Raw genomic sequence first — 20,694 nt, 5'->3', positions numbered from 1 at the left:
ACTAGAAAACTGATTGCTCACTATTAAAGGTGTGGCCATGATGAGATGGCAATAGTGGCTGTAAGGGGACTGCTAAAGACCTTTTCAGTAGTAGTTGAAGTGTCCTAATCTAAATTCTATCAATACCAATATCATTGGCCCAAGGTCTAATGCACTGGAAGTTTAGTCCTCAGTTTGACAATGTTGAGAGATGTTGGCACTTGTAAGAGACAGGGCCTACAAGGCAGCCAACCAGTTACTGGGTGTCTCCACTCTCTGAAGGAATTACAATTTTTTAATTTAATAACCACATGATTAGAAGAAGCATTTTATTACAGCGTTATCATATTCAGTAACAATTTCCACAGCAAAGATACATCTCTTTCAAAAGTGGCTGTAAATTTTTAGGATCACAGTTGAACTGATACTGATATAGAATATTGAAATCAGTATAAACACTTTAATGGGACCCTGGTCAAGCATACATGAGGATTATTGTCAGAAAGAAATACTATCCCTTCTGCTCTCTGTCCTATGGCCTGTCTCACCATCCATGTGATCTCTCACACATGCTCCTGACATGATGGCATTTTCCATGTTGTGGCATAGGTGACATAGCCAAGGTGGTGCTGCCTAGAGGCCAAACTGATAGGGATGACACCATTTATGCTTTTTTAGCCTTAAAAAGAACGAGAAACAGAAAATGGTCCAGAATATCTGCTTAAGATATGATACTAGGGTTTGAGGATCTAGGTGACTATTGATCTGAACCCATATACATATTAATAGGATCTCTCTCTACCTTACAACTGCTTGTGAACCTAATATTACATCAAAAAAATTAGGACAGTAAAAGGATAGAAGGAAATGAAGGAAAGACACTTGCCACTTTGTCAGTTATGGCATGAGCCTTAGAACCCTGACATCACGGTTCCCATGAGGACTGCTGGATTCTCACACTTAAGTGGTTGGTTTGCCAACTGATGTAGCCATATTTAGTATGTAATGCCAAGGAAAAAGACAACTTCAGTCCACCCAGACTCATCATTCAAGGCTTCACTGGAAAGCAGGAAAAGCATTTCTCCTAAGATGGAAGCCCTCATTGAGAAAACCTCATGATTAGAGGACATGCATCAAACTCTGCTGCTCCAAGGCCCTGCGGAACTGAGAAGAGGCTGGAGAAGGAAGCGGGGACGTCTCTTCTTGTTCAATGATACTTTGGTTTTGTCTAGTAACCCATACTTGGGACTCATCAGAGAATAACACAGGAGCCCTGCCCTCCTGGAACTTACAGTCTATCATTTTCCACTTCACCTACAATACTGCTTGTTTCCTTGGTCAAGTCACTGCACCTTTCTGTACCTGTCACAGCTGTCCAGGGGAGGAACAAGGAGCCTGGCCTCAGTGGCAACCAAGCCTGGTATACTGTAGATGTTGAGCTAGACATCTGTCCCAACCCAACACCCAGACAGCAGAGAGGGCTGAAGTTGATTTTCAATAATAAAGTACATGGGAAGAAGGGAGAGGGAGCTGAGCTGCACTGGCTGGTGGCTACATGAACTTACTGCTTGGTGGCCACTTTGTTGGAAGGTCTGTGGCCTTCCCTGTGGCAGCCAGTGCTGTGTCCTTAGCGTTCTCTTTGGCCTCTTCAGCTGTCTCAACAAGTGTTTCAGAAGGGGCCTCACCTTGTAGCTTGGCCAAGGTGTACTCAAAGCCCTTCATTGTCTTGGTTACATTGCTTTTGAGTCGGACAAGACCAAACTCTTGAACAGCTCTGGAGACACCAAGTAAGGTGTTGAGACCCAGGCTTCACAGTGGATTTTGGTCGAGCAGCTGTTGTGAGCGTTCATACAGTAAATGTATGGTTGCTCCACCATCACCAACCGGCTGTGGTTGATGGTCCAGGTGAAGGGAGACACGGTCTGATCTGTGAATTCACTATAGTTTCCTCCAGGATGTATACTGAGTGAGCAACGTTGGCAGGAGACAGTCACTCTGCCCAATGCACCACATCCTGTTGGTCTTGGTCACAAGTCTCCGGGACAGAAGCTCCTGGTCAGGGGTCACCTCCAGGTGCACAATGTCTTCAGTTAAGATATTTTTGCTATAGGGATTCGGGTAACTTTGACAGAAGGCAGTGAGCACTTGCTCCCAGAAACTTCAGAGCATGCTCTGGGCCAGGAAATACTTCCTGGGAAGACTCAGCACATGTGCAGCATCGGGTGTAAGAAATACTTTAAAATAAAACATGTCATTGCTGAGTGACCTGTGAATGGATCTTCAGAACAAAAAGAAGAGTGATCCTCTCTTCTTCTAAGAATGCTGAGGAAGATTACCACCTGTGGTTATGTTCTGGCCATGGAGATGTTTCATACCCACCCATAGGCCAAGAGCATCCATATGACATCAAAATGAGCAACCTTCGAAAAGTTGCGTTCAGAGCAAGGAATTACCAAAGGTTTCCCACCATGACAAGGTGTCCACACACAAGAATGTTTCTTCCTGAAGCTCAATGATACCGACAGAGACCAGCAGAGGAATGATAAGGAGGAAAAGACAGTTCAAAAGAGGCAGTCTTTCATGAACCTGATGTTTCAGAGGGAACCTATCACCTGCCAGGACTATGTGTCCTGGCAGATCCAAAGACAGGAAAACAATTAGGAAATTCCTTCATGGATAGTTGTGAGGACGGCAATCTGCCTACGCCAATTCTGTTTCACAGGCTCCAAGACAAGGTGACCAGCTATGCACATGGTGCCTGAGCTATGCAAATTCTGCACCAGGGCAGCTCTAGCTGGAAGGACTTTCCACCTCCCTGGAGGGCTAGCTGTCTGTTTTCTGGAGCTCAGTCTCCACTGAATGCAGCAACAGCTCATGAGACCAGAGTCAGCCTGTGACTAGTTCCTTAGCTCAGGTTTAAGAAGTTCCACCTGAGATGCCATTGGGTCACCCATTCTTGTCCTCTCTCCTACACCTTGCAAATCGCATTGTCAGACCCTGATAAGGAACTGTGCTACAAAGATCTGGAAAATACAGTACAAATCATTGATTTTTGATATATGTGAAGAATGCTAAACGGGTTATCGATTGAAAAGTACACACCAATATGAAGGAGTTTATGGCAAGGTTTATAATGCGTTTTTATTACTATACAAGATCAAATATAGTTACTAAAGAGTGAAGAAGACTTCACTTTAAGAGTTGATACCCAAATCTTTGCCTATCAGATCACTTATCTGAGAAGTGCAGAGTATGAGAAGGTGGGGTTAGAAATGGAAGCGGGGAACTAGATAGAATGAAGATTTCGGGGTTGTGGAGCACTGCCTGAGCAGACCTTGGAGTGTGCACACGATCCACATATGGCCAGTCAAAACTCTTACAGAAGCAGTGAGGGACAGGCATAGAGAAAACAGAATTCATATTCAGGACCTACATGATGTCCTTCCTAAACATCAGTGAAACTTCTGTATACTGGACCTTTACAAAGTCTCTCTTAAGAACCAGTCATCATTGATAAGATTAGTGTGGGTCAGGCAAACTGGTAATATGGAATTTGAATGCTTTCTTGTTATAGGTTGTAATGAGGTCATTAAATGGAATGAGCTCTCACTCAGTGTTGGTCATACAATAGGCACTCAATGACTCGTTAAATAAATGATTATTGTGAATATATTTTTTAAATTAAAACTGAATTGGTCCATTTAAAAAAAAAGGGAAACTGGCAATAAAGGTCTCAGTTGAAACAGCACCACTTGTTTAATGAAGGGAAAAGATAATTACACTCTTTTGTGGATTTTTTGTTGTTTTGTTTTTGAGACAGGACCTCGCAATGTAGTCCATGCTGGCAGGACCAAATGATCTACCTGCCCCTGATTCCCCAGTGCTAAGCTTATAGGTGTTTGCCACCCTGTTTAGCTTTATACTGAGCTCTACAGCTATGATTTGTTTTGTTCCAATGCCTGACTAAGCACATTTTGGCGAATTTAACATATTGAAGAAATGTCTTACTATTCTTTTCTCATCTGCACTTGTAATCACTGCAGGTTTCCACCATGGCAAGATGTCTTTACTTTTTCCATGACTTTCTACTGGGTCTATAGTCAGGTACAGATCTATACTTTCCTACCTAAACGTGAGGTCTCATCCTTTCCTGGTCCCCTTTTCCTCTGGAGGGCATGTGAATGGTGAACATGTCCCTCTCCTCTCTCTTCTCCTTCCCTTCCTCCATTCCTCCCTTGCTTCCCCATTTATCATTTTCTTTTATTTTCTCTTGTCTTTAAGTTACATTTTGTCTTTATTTCTTTGTTTTCTTTCAGTGTGTGCTGTCCCGTCAATTTATACCTAGTTAGCAATAGACTCAAAGTTAAAAATAAGCTTGATGGATTTATCAAATTCCCAGGGTTTTTTCCATGTAACTAAACTATATTCAGCATTTTCTTTTTTAATATATTTATTATTTTTATTTTATGTGTATGAATTTATTGCCTGCGTGATGTAAGTACACCCATGTCCTGCATGCCTGAGGAAGTCATAAGAGGACATCGGATCTCCTGGAACTAGAGTTATGAACTGTTGTTATCCACTATGTGGGTGCTGGGATTCCAACTCAGGTCGTCTGCAGGAGCATCTGGTGCTCTTAACTGCTGAGCCATCTCTCCAGCCCCACTTATTTTATTTTCTAGTAAAATCTAATACACTTCAATACCAATGTTTATAAAGGTCAAATGTATAATAATCTTTAATTTACTATAATGTAGACTTTATAAATGGAAGCAAAAGGAAGAAAGATGTGAAGACACATGGTTCACATAGTTATTCTGTGTGGATTTTATTATCTGTTCTTCAAGAGCAGAATTCCTACCTTTTTACTTTGTGTCTCAGCAACTGGATCACATAGCCTATTTCTTTGATACCGTGGGCACTATTACATTCCCTGTCTATTTCCTGTGGTTGATTAAACATAACTCTTCAATAAAATATTGAGGACAAATGCTTAATAAATAAAAAGTGTAAGTTTAGAAGGGAAAACTGGGGGTTTAGTGAATTGTTCTCCTGTTACCCCAGCCTCCTATTCAAGAATCATCTGAAACAGTTAATGTGAATATAGATGTTATTTCATTGTGTTCATCTGGAAATCTAGTAGTCTAGAATTCTATCTACAATAAATTGAGATAAATTTCCAAAAGAATTTTTAAATGCCCTACCTTTAAACTAAATTTACACCAAAGGCTCTACTGCTTTCTCTGTATAAGTTAGATGGTCATGACAATTTTTTACCTAGTTTTTCATACACATTTGAAAATTGATGCTAGAGAGACGGCTCAGTGGTTAAGAGCATTGGCTGCTCTTGGAGAGGACCCTGGTTCAGTTCCCAGCACCTACATGTTAGATAACAGCCACATGTAACTCCAGTTCCAGGGCATCTGACACCTTCTGACATTGTCAGACATTGCACGACACAGTTGCACTTACATAAATGCAGGCAATACACTCATACACATAAAATAAAAATAATCAAAATAAAATAAATTTAATAAAAATAAAAATTGAAAATATATTTCACATAAACTGTACAACTTGAGCTGTTCATGCTGAGGCTTCTGCTTGTAGACTTTCGATTGCAGGTTATCATCAGTAGGCTATGAAAAAAATATATTTTATTATTGAGTTGTTTCTAACAGATCCATATCAAGGTAAAAATATATTTTATTATTGAGTTGTTTCTAACAGATCCATATCAAGTTGAAAGTCATAGCTTCTGGGATACTTACTTTTCCTCTTAAAATTTCCAATCACTCCATCATCAAAATACCAGGGATCTTGCTTTTAAAAAATATAATTGAATCTCCATAAACAAAAACCAGTACCTTCTTAATAAAATTCTTTATTGCTATCAATAACCACAAAAATATTCATTTTATTATGCAATATTAAATTAGAACTGCATATTCTCAAAAACCCACTCATCATAGAAAGATATCTACATGCGGTTTTAAAACACACTTCGCCCTTTAATACATTCTTAGTATTTTTCTCTAGGGAACATTTTATTAAAATTTTATAAGGTCAGAGAAACCCTAGAGATTGCCTAATAAACATGTTAATAAGCCCTTGGGGCTGAAGAGGTGGTTCCGAGGTTAAGAAGTCTTGTTGCCCTTCCAGAGCAGAGCTGGTTCTCAGCACCCACATCAGGCAGTTCATAACCACCTCTAACCCTAACTGCAGGACATCTGATCTCTTCTTCGGGCTTCCTGGGGTATCCATATACACACATGCATATGACGACACACAGATACATGTACACGAATGCAAAAATAGCACAAATAAATATTAAAATATAAATCCTCTACATTCTTTCCTACAAATTTTTACAAAATTTATTGAAAAAAATGGACAGAATACAGGGTAAAGATCACATGAGTCCTGAAAGAGGGTATATAAAGTATTTGATTTTCTAGTTTCAACTCTTTAATGCTTTTTCTTTCTCCTTTTGTGGTGGATATGTGTATAAATACACTTGATAGTGAAAGTAGAAAACTTAAAGTTCCACAGCCTCAGAATGGCCGTTCTAATTGCATAGTTCACTGAAATGTATACAATTTAGAACTGAGTGCTTGTTTGAGGGGTTACCTTAATCTAGATGTGTGATGCTTTATTTGTGAGATAATTACAATAAATCACTTTTATTTTTTTAAATGTGGATTCATACACTATTTGCTACATGATCCTACAGGATGAAGAAAAATACGCTAGAAAATGGTAGAAGTTAATGTCAGCAATTTTCAAGCTAGCTATACTACAGTCAATTTGGACTCAGTCCTAGTAGAACCTTTAACAGGGGTTTAGCATGCTCTGGTGAATGCAAAAGGCAGAAATGTATACACATGTCCAGTAATCAATATTCAGTTTATATTCAAGACCTCCAGGACATCAACAGGGTATTGACCACTGTTTTTTATTTGGGGATAGGGGTTGTCAGATATCACTTTGAAATTCACAACTACAACAAAGATGGAAAGAAGTAATGTCTAGGAGGATAAAATGGAATGGTAGGAAAGAGGATGCTATGCAAGCATGTGGGGTTCAATCTTCCCATAACCATTGAAAGAAGATGTATGTGGCACAAAGACAGCACTCAGGGTTAGACAGACAGACTGAACACAGATAACTGCAGCATCTGTATTTGCTGAAGCTAATATAGAATACTTTAAGGCAGATACTCTCATTTGAATCATTCCTATGTCATTTGAATGTAAACAAATCTTTAAAAAGTTTTCTAAAATTAGGACTGGAGAAATTACTCAGCTGTTAAGAGCAATGACTGCTCTTGCAGAGGACCCAGGTTCTATTCCCAGCACCCACATGGGGTCCTCTTCTGACCTCTGTGGGTACTGCACAATTTGGCAGCCCTTATACACATGCATGCAGTACACTCTCACACAAAAAATAAAATGATAAAAATAGAATAGTTTTAAAAATAAGTTTTATAAAATTAGCAAATGCATATTAAAATACTGATCAGTATCTTTCAGTGAAAACAGAAAAGTTGGAGGATTACAAACAAATGTGTGTGTGTGTGTGTGTGTGTGTGTGTGTGTGTGTGTGTATGTCTATACATATTATCAGGGAATTACCAAAGCTTTTCAGAATCACAGAGATCCTACATGAGCCAGAAATGATAACCAAAGAAAGAGGCTATACTCAAAATTATAATTCCCTTAAAAGTACCTCTTGACTCTGTCAGTTTTGATTAAGGCAACAAGAAACTTTCAAAACTAGATAACGAATTGGGAATTTTTGGTCTTTCAAAGACTTAGGGCCCTAGGAATTACCCCAGACCTTAAAGAGGCAATTCTCAGAGGTGAAATTGAATTTCTAATGGGCAAAGTCTTTAAGACAGAAACTCATGTTTAAATTATATCAAAGCTTGATTGGATTAAAATGATCCAGCTTCTGGGTGTCTATTCTAGAAACCTGGCAGAACCTAGAGTAAATCATCTTGGAAGGAAGCTAAAATCTTCTTTTCCAATGAAATGTCTGTTATTTTCTCAGAGCACATAAGGAATGTATGAAGTCTGAAACACAAGAGTAGAGTGAAAATTAGAATGTGAACCACAGAGTTCCTATAATGCACAGCAGGCATTAAAAATGAGTCATCTATCACACAACAATGTTTCAGTCAGTTGCACACAGCATAGACAATGGTGGTCCCATAGGATTCTCTTGCCTCATAATGCTGTAGCCATCTGTGTTCAAGTATGCCTTGGCATTTGGAAATGATGCAACTGCCCAACAACACATTTTCCCAAACACATCCCATAATTCAATGACACATGTCCAGACCTATGTGAAGAATTTGACAATGAGAAATAGGAATCATTTCATTTTCAAGAAATGATTACATTTGAAAAAAGATAAGATTAAGAAATTTGATGGGAAAACAAAATAATGCAATAGGACTTGATTAAAGATTGAAAAATTAAAACTTCATAGTAATTAATTTGAAAAAGCTTTATGGACTGTTTTTAATCAGTATCTTAAACACAGTTGCACTCAATAAAATGAAATGTGGGACAGAAGAAAATGCCCAGACTAAAGGTAAAGACAAAATGTTTGAGAACAGGAAAAAAAGGAAGCTTATGGGACCTAGCTAAAAATATGCACCTTCCTTAAAACAGGAGTCTAAGAAAAAGAAGTAGATGATGTGGAAATAATACATGAGGAGAGATTTCAGTGGAGAATGTATCAGTATTGATCAAAGGCACCAAATCACCCATGAAACAGTAAACAAGAAAGTTATGTAAACCTCTATAACCATTGTAGGCACGGCTAAAGATGGGCTCAGTAGACATTATTACTTAGATGCAAGTTACACTCACACTCAAAATCAAAAAATAGGTTTTATAAATAAGTACACAATTGAGATCATTTCTTTGGTCATCCACAATGACATGACAAGATAAAATTCCCAGTGTTCTGCTTTCAACAATAGGGTTTGTTTTCAGAAGCGTATGAACAAGATTTGATGTATTCAGGCTTTATGTATTGTTTTTCTTTTTCAGGTTCTCCACAAAGAGAGAACTCAGAAGAAAAAGAAAAAGTTCTTGAAAACTATGTAGACTCAGGGTAATTATTTGGGATCTTTGAGGGAAGCCCTGGGTTAAAGTTGTCTATCAGAGCATACTAGGAACCCCTTTACCTTCTCCAGACTCAGTCACTGGGAAGTAGTAATCTATAAGAAGCAAGGTTTCTGTAGAAATGTAGTTAGATTTTAGACCATAGCATGAAGGGTCATAGTGAATTAACTGTCCTGTGGCTTAAGGGCTGTGAAGTAAATTCTCAACTCTGCCACACATACAGATTAGAATCCAGGACTACCTCAGGCCCAATACCATATACACTGGTTATAAAATTTGTATCCTTTTCTCTTCTCTTGAATGTTTTCCAAATTGATTCCATTAATGAGAGACCAAAACACATAGCACTTGTGACTATATCTCAGTTCAGTCACCACAACTTCAACCATTTTCTTGTCATTTCTCTCTGTCTCCTATATTCAATAATTTTGGCTTTTCCATGACTTCCGTGGCTCCCTTGCTACTGTATGTGAAACGCAGAGGTAACATTATATAAGCCACATAGAATGCTTTTTAAAAGTTAGAAAGGATGGTTACAGCTAAAGTAAATCTTCAGTAAGTACCATAGCAAACCAAAAGCAATGCTTCCAATTCATTAATAAAGACAGGCACAATATTGTCACCTCCAACCACATAAATAATAACAATTTCCTCATAACATTCTATGAAAAAACATATAGAAATTATGTCAAGATGTAAAGAATGTATTTTCCTAAGATATGATGGAATAAGAATTAGTGTCAAACAGTCATAGCATTTATGAATAGAAATATATCCTTGTGTTGTGCTATAATGAAATTACAACACTCATAAATATAATGGGAAGAAAACTATTCAAATGTAACTATAATTAAGAGAGATTGCTGAGTTGCACATTTGTAAAGAAGGAAGCACACAAATATGGCAAGGATGACTTTGTTGGGTACCACACCTATGACTAAGAGCATATAAATTCATCTGCCGAAAAGGAGACACGAGCACTCAGAATCTTCTCATTCACATCCAGCAGAGCTCACATCACCTTTCAACATGTCCTACAACTGCTGCTCTGGAAACTTCTCCTCCTCTTCCCTTAGGTGTTACCAGCCCTCTTCAGGTTCCTCCTGTGGCTCTTCGTACCCCAGCAACTTGGTCTACAGCACCACGAGCTACTCTCCCAACACCTGTCAGCTAGACTCCACTCTCGACAGTGGCTGTCAGGAGACCTGCATTCAGCCCACCAGCTGCCAGAGGTCCTATGTGGTGTCCAGTCCCTGCCAAACCAACTGCTACTACCGAAGGAGCTCCAGATATTGCAGCCCTTGCCATCCGTCTTACTCTGGATCTCTAGGCTTTGGATCCAGCACCTGCCATTATGGGGGCTATGGATCTAGAAGCTTCTACTCAGGGGGCTGTGGATCAAGTGGTTACAGATCCCCGAAGTATGGAGTCTCTTGCTTCCCCACCCTGAGCTGTGGCTCCAGATTCTACTACCCAACTTATTTTACTTCTAGAACCTGCCAACCTTCTTGTTACATTCCAAGTTATGGATGTGGCCTTTATGGATTCAGGTCTTAAATCTCCATAGTCTTCTTATTATAATATGTCAAAGCCCCTATGCACTACAACCACTCTTTATATCCTTAACACTCTATTTCTTTATGTTGATTCTTCCATTAACAGCTTCTTCACCCTCATCTTCTGGGATATTATGGGATTAGTTTGTAGATCCAAAATATGCCTTACAGTCTGAACTATTGATATATGCTATTTTGTTTTCATCCAAGAGCAAATGAAAAATTTAAAGTTTAATCTAATAAATGTGTTGCATCTTACACCTCAATAATTTGTTCGCATTGTTTTTATTTTTCTCACTGTTTTCACATATATGGATTTAGAAGTTATAATTAAATATCAAGGAATCATTCAATTATATTTTAATATGTACAGTTTTGCCTGCAGTATGTTTGCTGCATGGAGCAGCTAATTCTATGAAGATTGTCATTCAGATCTTCAAACAGGGCTCAGTACAGTGAATTGCATGATATTCAAGAACATTTTTGGTGACCCAGGGAAACAAAGTAATGAGAATGTGAATCAGTAGTATAAACACCGAGATAGATATTATAAAATTTATAAGGCGAAGTCTGTACATAGTCAAAAATTATCTGTCTGGATTGGAATGTAGATTTTTAGACAAGAGAAAAGTTGGCCTTAAACAACTCTCAGGAAAGACATTTATGTCTATGTCCCTGCTTCCTAAGTTTGGGGTAATATTCCTGTACCTAATCTCCAAATGTGTGAAAAGAATCCAATGATCCATGATATAAGGGTCCTGGAAACCTGATACTTCAACAAGACTCAACTTCAATCAACCCATGAGCAATGTATCTAGAAAATGTAGAAAATACTTAATTTATTAGTTTTAGTATGAGTCTTAAATCAGAGTTGAAGTCAAAGATTTGGGTGCAATTTATTTGGCAGAAAATCTTGCAAAGCTGGTGTCACAGGGTTTATGGCAGTTTAAGGGGACTAAATTGTTGATAAGGAAAAATCTGGTAAAAAGCATATATGTTGACATCTCCATAAGGAGAAGTTGGAACGCAGTACTCCAGGGACATACAAGGCACTAAGAAAGACTCTCAGGATTGTCCAGAACTGGGGCTAATCCCCTGGAAAAAACATTTCTTTCTCAGCTCTATCTTTCTTTGATTGAAATTTTGGGATTCCATAGATTCTCGTAACTATGAAAGAGAGGAAGGACAGAGGGGTCCTTCTTTAAGACAATAGTAACATTTGAAATAAGCAGGTTCCTAGCCCAAGGTTTCGGAGTACACTGCAGGGAAATTGCTGTTTACAGAGGGTGTGAATCCACCAGAAATTGTGCCATGGCCTTGCCTAGGATGATCTGTGACTGCAAGATTCATGGAATAATGTGTTACTAGATGTTGATGCTCATTTAACATTTTGACATGTAAGAGAGAGAAAAAAAACGTTACTGACCTTTCCAAACAGGAAGGAAAGGGGATGGATGCAACAGGGTTTGAAAATTGCCAGTTTTGTGGATCTAAGACTAGTAGAATGTCGAATCTTAGAGAAATCTCAGATCCTTGCTCATTTTTTTTTTTGTCTTTTTGAGATAGGTTTCCCTGTAGCTCCAGCTGACCTGTCTATGTAGAGCAGGCTGAACTCACAGAGATTCACCTGCCTCTGCCACCTGAGTGTTGGGATTAAAAGCATATACCACCACAACCAGCAGAATGAACTATGGAAATTGCTTCCTCTGAATAATTTTAATCTATTGGATCTATCTCTTAAGCTTTATGTTAAGAATCCACAATAAAGAAGGAAAATAACAACTTGAGATTTCTGGAAAGACATTGAAGGGAGTTGAAGTAATGTGTTCAAAAACATTTGTATTGACTGTTATACGAGTGGATAGATTGATAGAAAAACATTTGGTGACATCTAGGGAGAAATTACTGAAAAACTTGAGTTCTGTGTCATCTTACTCATTTGAATTGTTATAATTAGTGTCAGATGATTGAAGTCTATGAATCAATATCTAATGATCAACAACAAAAGCTCCTTTCAATAATATTGAATTATATGAACAAGAATAGTGAAATCGTTAAACTTTCATGACGTCATACCAGCACTGTAATTGGAGTCTATCTGTAATCATTCTCATTGCGGAAGAGTGGACCCATGATGAAATCATGAGACAGCTCTGAAGTAAAGAAAAATAACAGAATACAGAAACCATACTTGGTGTGAAGAAAAGGTCAAGAATTCAGAATAGTATATACAGCTCATCAAGGAACAGGACAAACTTCCTTGAATTTTCTTGGGTTTATAAAATAAGTTTAATTCAAAAATGAGAGGCAGCGAAAAAGATTCAAAATTAAAGTTACAAAGGATGCGGTGAATACAGTCATTGACAAGGCTGGGAAATGCTTTGCTTGACAACATGACTTGCAAACTTATAAATTTAAAAGAATTCTACTTTGACTGGTGGAATATTGCAATTTGTTTGAAAATAATACTGACCTATTTTATCTCATTTTCCAATTCTTTCTTCATAGGATTTTCATTTTATTTTAGGTGCTATTAGACCACTGTTTATAAAGATTTGTGACTTTTTTTAAATACCGCAACAACACTTGTAAAGCTTTGTATAGCTTTACTTGAATGTTTTGAACAAGATTCAATCAATTTTTTGAATTAATAATATATTGCATTACTTTACAAATCTCTTATGAAAGTAATTATGTTCTCCCTTTGGAAGTGGTTTTTCTTCCTCTAATCCTGAGGCATATTTTGTAATGCTGCTTTACACTGTTTTATTTTCTTATGTTGTTTCTGTAGGCCTAAAAATTATAGTATTGACATGAGAGAAAATGATTTAAAACAAATGAAACCTTATGCATTAAACTGATACCAACAACTCTTTTGTCAGCTAAGAGTAGATGATCATCCTTTAAAGCAGTTGTCTTGTTGTTTTACTCATTTGAGTCTACATGGAAAGCACATCTCTTTTTTCCCCTGCCATTGAATTTTTTCTTGAGTTGAAAACTAATGTTTCCTTATAGATTTTTCAGGCACTCTTAATTTTGGTGAAGTCTCCCACCAATACCTCATGTCCATATCTTATACCCTCTCCAAGGTTCAAGATTTCAATCCTCTCTATCCCAACCTTACTTTAATTTTACCTACATTTCAGTATCCTGCCTCTGTCTGGTTTTCTAACTCCCACATATACTTTCGGTTAAACATAGACAACAAAATTTCAAAGATAGGATGAGTGGATATGTGATATCTGACTGTGTATTATATTGTCTTGCAGCATAATATTTACTATGGCATCAATTTACCTGAGAATTTCATGATTTCTTTTGCTCTTTGAGTGGAATTCAATTTATCTACGTGCCACAATTTCCAAATCCATTCATCAGCTGATTGACATCTCCATTGAGTCTTTTTCATAGCTATTGTGAATTGAGTTGCAAAGAACAGAGAATGGCAAGGAGCTCTAAAGTGCACCGGAAATCATTTCCATATGTGTACTCCAAAAAACAAAACACCCCAAACAAAATGTATTTGCCCCCTCAAACTAGTTAGATACTCATGCTGATATCTTATAAGGCTTCGAAATTCATTAATGCAAAAGCCACAGGCAAAATAATAATACCATGAACAATCTTTGAGGTGTCATATAGCACAAATTTATTAGATTAAAATTTTCATATTAAAACACCTTTGAAGAAAAACAACAGGTACATATATAGCTCGATAATACAGAGAATATGGAAGAATTTCCCATTACACAGTAATCTCATAGTCTACAACACAGAAATTAGTAGCAGAAGGAGGAAAGGATAGCAGTGGGTAGGAAGCCTGACGACAATGGCTATAGGGAATAAACAGTTGACTTCCATATTACAAGGCTTTACAGACTTAACAGCTGAATCCACAGGGGACAGAGTCATAGTGTTGAAAGTAATAAGAAGGTTGGCAGATACTAGAGGCAAAGTAGTTTGGGTGGCAGTATCTGGACCCATAACTCAGGGAAGGGAAGCAAGGAACTCCATAATTCAGAGATCTGAAGCCACTTGATCCGCAGCCCCCTGAATAGCAGCTTCTGGATCCAAAGCTACCAGAAAAGCAGCTGCTGGATCCAAATCCCAGGGATCCAGCATAAGAAGGCTTGCAGGGGCTGCAAGGTGTGGAGCTCCTTGGGTAGTAGCAGTGGGTCTGGCAGGGGTTAGACACCACACAAGATTCCTGGCTGTTGATGGGCTTAATGCAGGTCTCCTGACAGCCACTGTGGAGAGTGGAGTCTAGCTGACAGGTCCTGGGAGAGTAGCTCGTGCTGCTGTAGACCAGGTTGCTGGGGTAAGATGAGCCACAGGATGTCTGGCCTGGGCTGGACACCACACAGGACCTCTGGCAGCTGGTAGGCTCAATGCGGGGCTCTTGACAGTCAGGCTGGAGAAGAGAGCCCATCTTACAGGTACTGGGAAGGCAGCTGGTGGTGCTGTAGATCAGATTACTGGGGTAGGAAGAGCCACAGGAGGAGTAGGGCCTGTAGCACCGACGGGAGGTGGAGAAGTTTCCAGAGCAGTAGCTGTAGGACATGTTGAGAGGAGATGTGAGCTCAGCTGGATGTAACTGAGAAGATTCTGAGTTTGAATATCTCCTTGTGGATAGGGACATTTATATACCCTCAGCTATATTTGTATTACCCAACAGGATCATTCTTGCCATATCTGTGTGCTTCCTCACTGACAAATCCAGCTTGGTAATCTCTCTGTAATTCAATTGCATTTGAATAGTTTCTTGCACAGTGTGTTTACGAGTGTTGTAATTTGGTTATAGCAAAAGACAGTGAGCTACTCCTATGCTACAAATGCCATGACTGTTTTTTACTGTTCATTTCTTCATGTCCAGGAAAATCCCTCCTTTTCCCCTTGACATAGTTTTAATGTGTTTTGTCATAGAATTTTATAAGAATAATAGTCTTATTTATGTAGTTTGGAATGAGAATAATTTGTCTTTTTACTTCTCAATAATGTGGATATTTATTTGGTTTCCTATGAAATCTAGGGAAGATTAACCTTACTTGTTCCTAGTCTTTCTCACACAGAACTGAGTTAAAGAAATTGTATTATTTAGGGTTGTCAAAAGAAACAAAACCCATAGTAGAATGAATACATATATGGATTTATTAGATTAGTTTACAGGATAGAGTCCAAGCAGTCCAACAATGGCTACACCACACTGGAGAGGTTAAGAATCTGATAGTTGCTCAGTCCACGAGGCTGGAGGTCTCAGTAGTCCCTATGTGGTGCTGAAGGCCTATAGGATTTCTGAAGATTTGCTAATCTTCAGTCTACGCTGGAATCCAAAGTTGGTCACAGCAGCAAGACAAACTTACCAGTGAGAGAAGGCAAGGGACAAAAAAGCAAGAACACCTCCTGTCATGGCCTTTTATGTAGGCTCCCATCATAAGGTAACATCCACATTTAGGATGGGTCTTCCAGCTTCAAATGATAAAGTTCACATACAAATAATAAAAATAAAAAAACTCTCTCTCTCTCTCTCTCTCTCTCTCTCTCTCTCTCTCTCTCTCTCTCTCTCTCTCTCTCCCTCCCTCCTCTCTCTCTCTCCTCTCTCTCCAGTTAATCCCAGATTCAGTCAAGTTGACAGCCAGGATTAGCGAGCACAGAAAGTAATGCTAAGAATTATGGGTCCTTGGGTCCTTGTAAATGGAGTCAACTCTATGGCCATACCACCCTAAATGTGCCTGAGAGCCTCTAAATGGCATCAAAGTGAAAAACACCCCAAAGGTGAGAGGAGGAAACAAATTTTAGCACCAGTGCATCTTACAAGTAGCCTGAGGTAGTACTGTGTTCTAAATTGCACGTGCATCAATGTAGAGGGTTCATATCTAACACATAAATCACACAAGGTTTAGTTAGCTATCCCATCCCATGGATTAGTTAGCACACCCCATACCATGGTTTATGCAGAAACCTTTCTTTGCGTGGACTACTCCCAGACAGTGACTGATCTGAGAAACAGCAAAGGGATTTCTAGGAGACTCTGGTGGCGAATTTAAACTTGGGATTTCTTCCCAACAATCCTAATCAACTATAGTGTAGTGGCAAAGGTCTGAGGGGCTTTTTTTCTTTTTCCTAAGGGGAATTCTGGAGAAGGGAATCAATTCATCAAAAAATGAATGCATCCAAACCTGTTTGCACAATTTTGAATATTAAACATGTTATTAGGGATAGAAAATAATTCAGATGCATATTATACCTTAACCATGTTGTGTGGGGGTGACAAAATTATTTGAGTTGCACCTTTACTTACACAACCTGAGAGTTTATGATTGTGTAGCTAGATCTAAATATTTTCTGCCAAGTCCATTTTAAGTACTTTCTATGCATACCAGTGTATACTTCAAAAGAGTCCAAGTCAAACAAGAGTACTGCTTTAAAACCTGATCACTTAATATTTTCAAATGAAATAAATCACCTATCAATTTGAAGCATAACTTTTCAAATGCTTAAATAATTGTTACTCATAACAATAAAATATTTTAAAGCTTAATCCTAATAAATAAAAAAACCTAAAACACCAAAATGTAAATTTTCCTAATATGAGTTAACTGTCAAAGAAGCAAACATTCAAAAACAAAGCTACAATTACTTGAAATCTACACGTTTTATACTCACCACTTTGCACTTTTGTGAGGTTTTGTCAATAGGCTGGAAATTATACTGATTCCTTTTTTTAAAAAAAAAAGTATAGTTTTTGTGCATCTTATACAACAGTTCTTAATACTGATTTCTTTTTAAAATAAGAATCAAAAATGAATTCCTATATGAGTCTATTTTATCTGCCATAATATCATACTTTATGAAGTTTTGTGACTTTATTATTTCTGCAAAAACAGTAATACCACTTTGGACTAGATTAAAAGAGCCAAATTGTTGCAAAGATTTTGAAACACTTGGCAATTCTGATAATAAATGGACCACATTTTACCTTTGATGATATTATTTCTGCTAAGGTTGTTGGTATATAATATGCTGTAATTAAGTACACAACTGAAATGAATTTTTGGTCAATGAAGTAGACAATTCCAAATCAATGTATCCAACTGAACCTTCTGATATCCACAGAAACAGACTTTATTCTCAAAGTAGTATAAGCAAGATTTGATATATTCCATCCTCATCCATATTTTAGATATCCTGAATATCCTTAGGAGAGGGCTCAGGTGAAAGGGACCAAGTGCCCCAGACCAATGAAAATTCAGGGTGACTGAGCAGAGAATTCTGATAACATTCACCATCACAGTTTTCTATGAATCCCTTTAGAATAATTATGAAAAATGAGAAATGATGGTAGCAAGAAAGGTTGATCTTCAGTAGCTTCCAAAGGAAATACCAAACAGTGCTTTCCACTCATTAATGAAATGAAATTCACATTATTCTTTTTCCATAACATGTAAATAAAACCAATTTTCTCATAATATCCTATGACAAAATGGACAAAAATTTTGTCAAGAGGAAAAGGAAGGATTGTCCTGGTCATGATGGAATATAATTTGTGTAATAGAGTCATGGCATTTCTGACATAGGAGTAGCCCACAGCCTTTTACTATATCTGAGCAATTACAACACCCATAAAAATAATGTTGAGAGAACTATTCATATGAAACTGCAATTATTGAGATTACTGAATGCCTTATGAGTAAAGATTGAGTGCAGAAATGACAAGGATGGCTTCACTGGGCACCACACCTCTTACTTAGAGTATATAAATGTCCCTGTCCATCAGTGACAGTGAAAAGCCAGAATCGTCTCAGTTCCATCCATCTGAGCCCATATCTCCTCTCCGTATGTCCTACAACTACTGCTCTAGAAACCTCTCCTCCCCTTCCATTAGGCACTACAGGCCACCGGTTCATTCTGTGGCTCCTCCTACCCCAGGAACCTGGTCTACAGCACTGCCAGCTGGGGTCCTCATACTACTATAACTGTCAAGAGACCTGCAGTGAGTCCACCAGCTGCCAGAAGTCTTGTGTATTGTCCAGCCCCTGCCAGACCCAAGGACCTCCAGATCTTGCAGACCCTGCCAGCCATCTGATGCTGGATCTCTGGGTTCTGGATCCAGCACCTGCCATTATAGGGGCTATGGAACTAGAAGCTGCTACTCAGGGGGCTGTGGATCACATAGCTTCAGATCTCTGAATTATGGAGTCTCTTGCTTCCCCACCCTGAGTTGTGGCTCCAGATTCTACTACCCAACCTACTTTGCTTCTAGAACCTGCCAAGCTTCTTGTTACATTCTGATGTACGGATGTGGCCTTTATGGATTCAGCTCTTAGATCTCTATAGTCTTATAGAAGTCAATGTCCCTATGCGCTACAGCCGGAGTTTACATCCTTAATACTCTATTTCTATCTTTTAATCCTTCTATTAACAGATTCTTTCATCATCAACTCCTGAGACCTTATGAGAGTAGTTTGTAACCCAAAATTATGTCTTACCTTTGGAGCTATTGATATAAACATATGCTGTTTTGTTTTCATCCATGAGCAACTGAAATTTTTAAATTTTAAATAAATGTATTATATACCTCAATAATTTTTTCACACTATTATCTTTCTCACCATTTTAACACATATGAATGTGGAAGTCATAAGTAAATATCAAGGAACCGTTTAATTGGATTTTGGTTCATATAATTGGTGCATGCAGCATGTTCCTTATTCGGAGTCGATAATTCTAGGAAGATTGTCATTGGCATCATCTTCAAACAGAATTCAATGCTGTGAATTGCCTGATAATGAAGGACATGAATTTCTGGTGACCCAGGGAACCAGAATAATTAAGATGTGAATCAGAAATATAAACATCAAGGTCCACAATCTCCTCTCCTTTTCAACATAGTGCTTGAAACTCTTGCTAGAGCAGTAAGACAAGAGAAGGAAATTAAAGGAGCACTAACTGGAAAAGAAGACGTATTATCACTCTTTGCAATTGATATGGTATTATACATACATAAGAGATGCCAAATACTCCACTAAAAAACTGTTAGAACTGATTAATGCTTTTAGTAACACGGCAGGTTACAAAATCAACTTACAAAAATCAGTATCCTTTCTATATACCAATAACAAGCAATTGGAGAAAGAATACTGGGAAATGCTCCCATTCAAAATTGCTGCAAAAAATTAAAATATCTTGGAATAATTCTGATGAAAGACACCAAAGATCTCTACAATGAAATTTTTTTTAAATCATTAAAGAGATTGAGGAAGATTCTAGGAGATGGAAGGACCTCCCATGTTCATGGATTGGAAGAATTAATATTGTTAAAATGACTATCCTAACAAAAGCAATATATAGATTCAATGCAATCCCAATCAAAATCCCCATGACACACTTCACAAAATTAGAAAGATGCATCTTTAAATTCATATGGAGGCAAAAAAGACCCCAGATAGCCAAGCAACCCTGAACACAACGAGCAACGTTGGGAAGAATTACTATATCAGATCTCAAAGTATATTACAGAGCCATAGTCATAAAAACAGCATGGTACTGGTGCAAAACCAGACACAAACATCAATGGAACATCATTGAAGATCCAAATCTGAGTACATGCAATTTCTGCCACCTGATATTTGACAAAGGAGCCAAGAACACACAATGGAGGAAAGATAGCATCTTCAACAAATGGTACTGGCAAAACTGGATCTCAACCTGTAGAAGAATGAAACTAAATCCTTATCTTTCATCTTGCACAAAAGTCAACTCCAAATGGATCAAAGACCTCAATGTGAAACTGGAAACCCTGAAACTATTAGAAGAAAATATTATTACTAACTTACAGGATATAGATGTAAGAAAGAATTTTCTAAATTGGACAGAAGTTGCTCAGGAATTAAGGTCAGCAATCAATAAGTGGTACCTTATTAAACTAAAAAGCTTCTGTATAGCAAAAGAAACAATAAAAAAGTGAAGAGAAAACCCACAGAATGGGAAAAAATCTTCACCAGTGACACATCTGACAGAGGTTG

The 20,694-nt window shown here is 38.0% G+C and overlaps 2 protein-coding genes and 2 pseudogenes across 2 annotated transcripts; 2 read left to right on the top strand and 2 right to left on the bottom strand.

Moving 5' to 3' along the window:
- Positions 1-653: 653 nt before the first annotated feature.
- LOC103736536 lies at positions 654-2,229 on the bottom strand (annotated as a pseudogene).
- Positions 2,230-10,100: 7,871 nt separating this feature from the next.
- Positions 10,101-10,673, top strand: LOC103736535 (keratin-associated protein 13-1-like). Its single transcript, XM_017798893.1, has one exon. The coding sequence runs from the start codon at positions 10,146-10,148 to the stop codon at positions 10,671-10,673; it is 528 nt and encodes a 175-aa protein (XP_017654382.1). The 5' UTR covers positions 10,101-10,145.
- A 3,879-nt stretch (positions 10,674-14,552) lies between these two features.
- On the bottom strand, positions 14,553-15,233 carry LOC108491006 (keratin-associated protein 13-1-like). The gene is made up of 2 exons (XM_029564864.1): positions 15,028-15,233; positions 14,553-14,985 (listed from the first exon to the last, which is right to left on the bottom strand). Exons 1-2 carry the CDS (start codon positions 15,231-15,233, stop codon positions 14,553-14,555), a joined length of 639 nt encoding a protein of 212 aa, XP_029420724.1.
- A 3,274-nt stretch (positions 15,234-18,507) lies between these two features.
- LOC115070856 lies at positions 18,508-18,996 on the top strand (annotated as a pseudogene).
- Positions 18,997-20,694: the final 1,698 nt, after the last annotated feature.

Source organism: Nannospalax galili, unplaced genomic scaffold (assembly GCF_000622305.1).
Source record: "Nannospalax galili isolate Female #2095 unplaced genomic scaffold, S.galili_v1.0 scaffold136, whole genome shotgun sequence".
In the NCBI taxonomy this organism is placed as follows: domain Eukaryota; kingdom Metazoa; phylum Chordata; class Mammalia; order Rodentia; family Spalacidae; genus Nannospalax; species Nannospalax galili.
This window is presented reverse-complemented; position numbering and strand designations above follow the sequence as displayed.

Coding starts and splice junctions, on each gene's coding strand:
- LOC103736535 (XM_017798893.1), top strand. CDS start 10,146: ATGTCCTACAACTGCTGCTCTGGAAACTTCTCCTCCTCTTCCCTTAGG.
- LOC108491006 (XM_029564864.1), bottom strand. CDS start 15,233: ATGTCCTACAGCTACTGCTCTGGAAACTTCTCCACCTCCCGTCGGTGC. Junction 14,986..15,027: donor TGCCAGAGGTCCTGTGTGGT/GTCCAGCCCAGG, acceptor ATCTTACCCCAG/CAACCTGGTCTACAGCAGCA.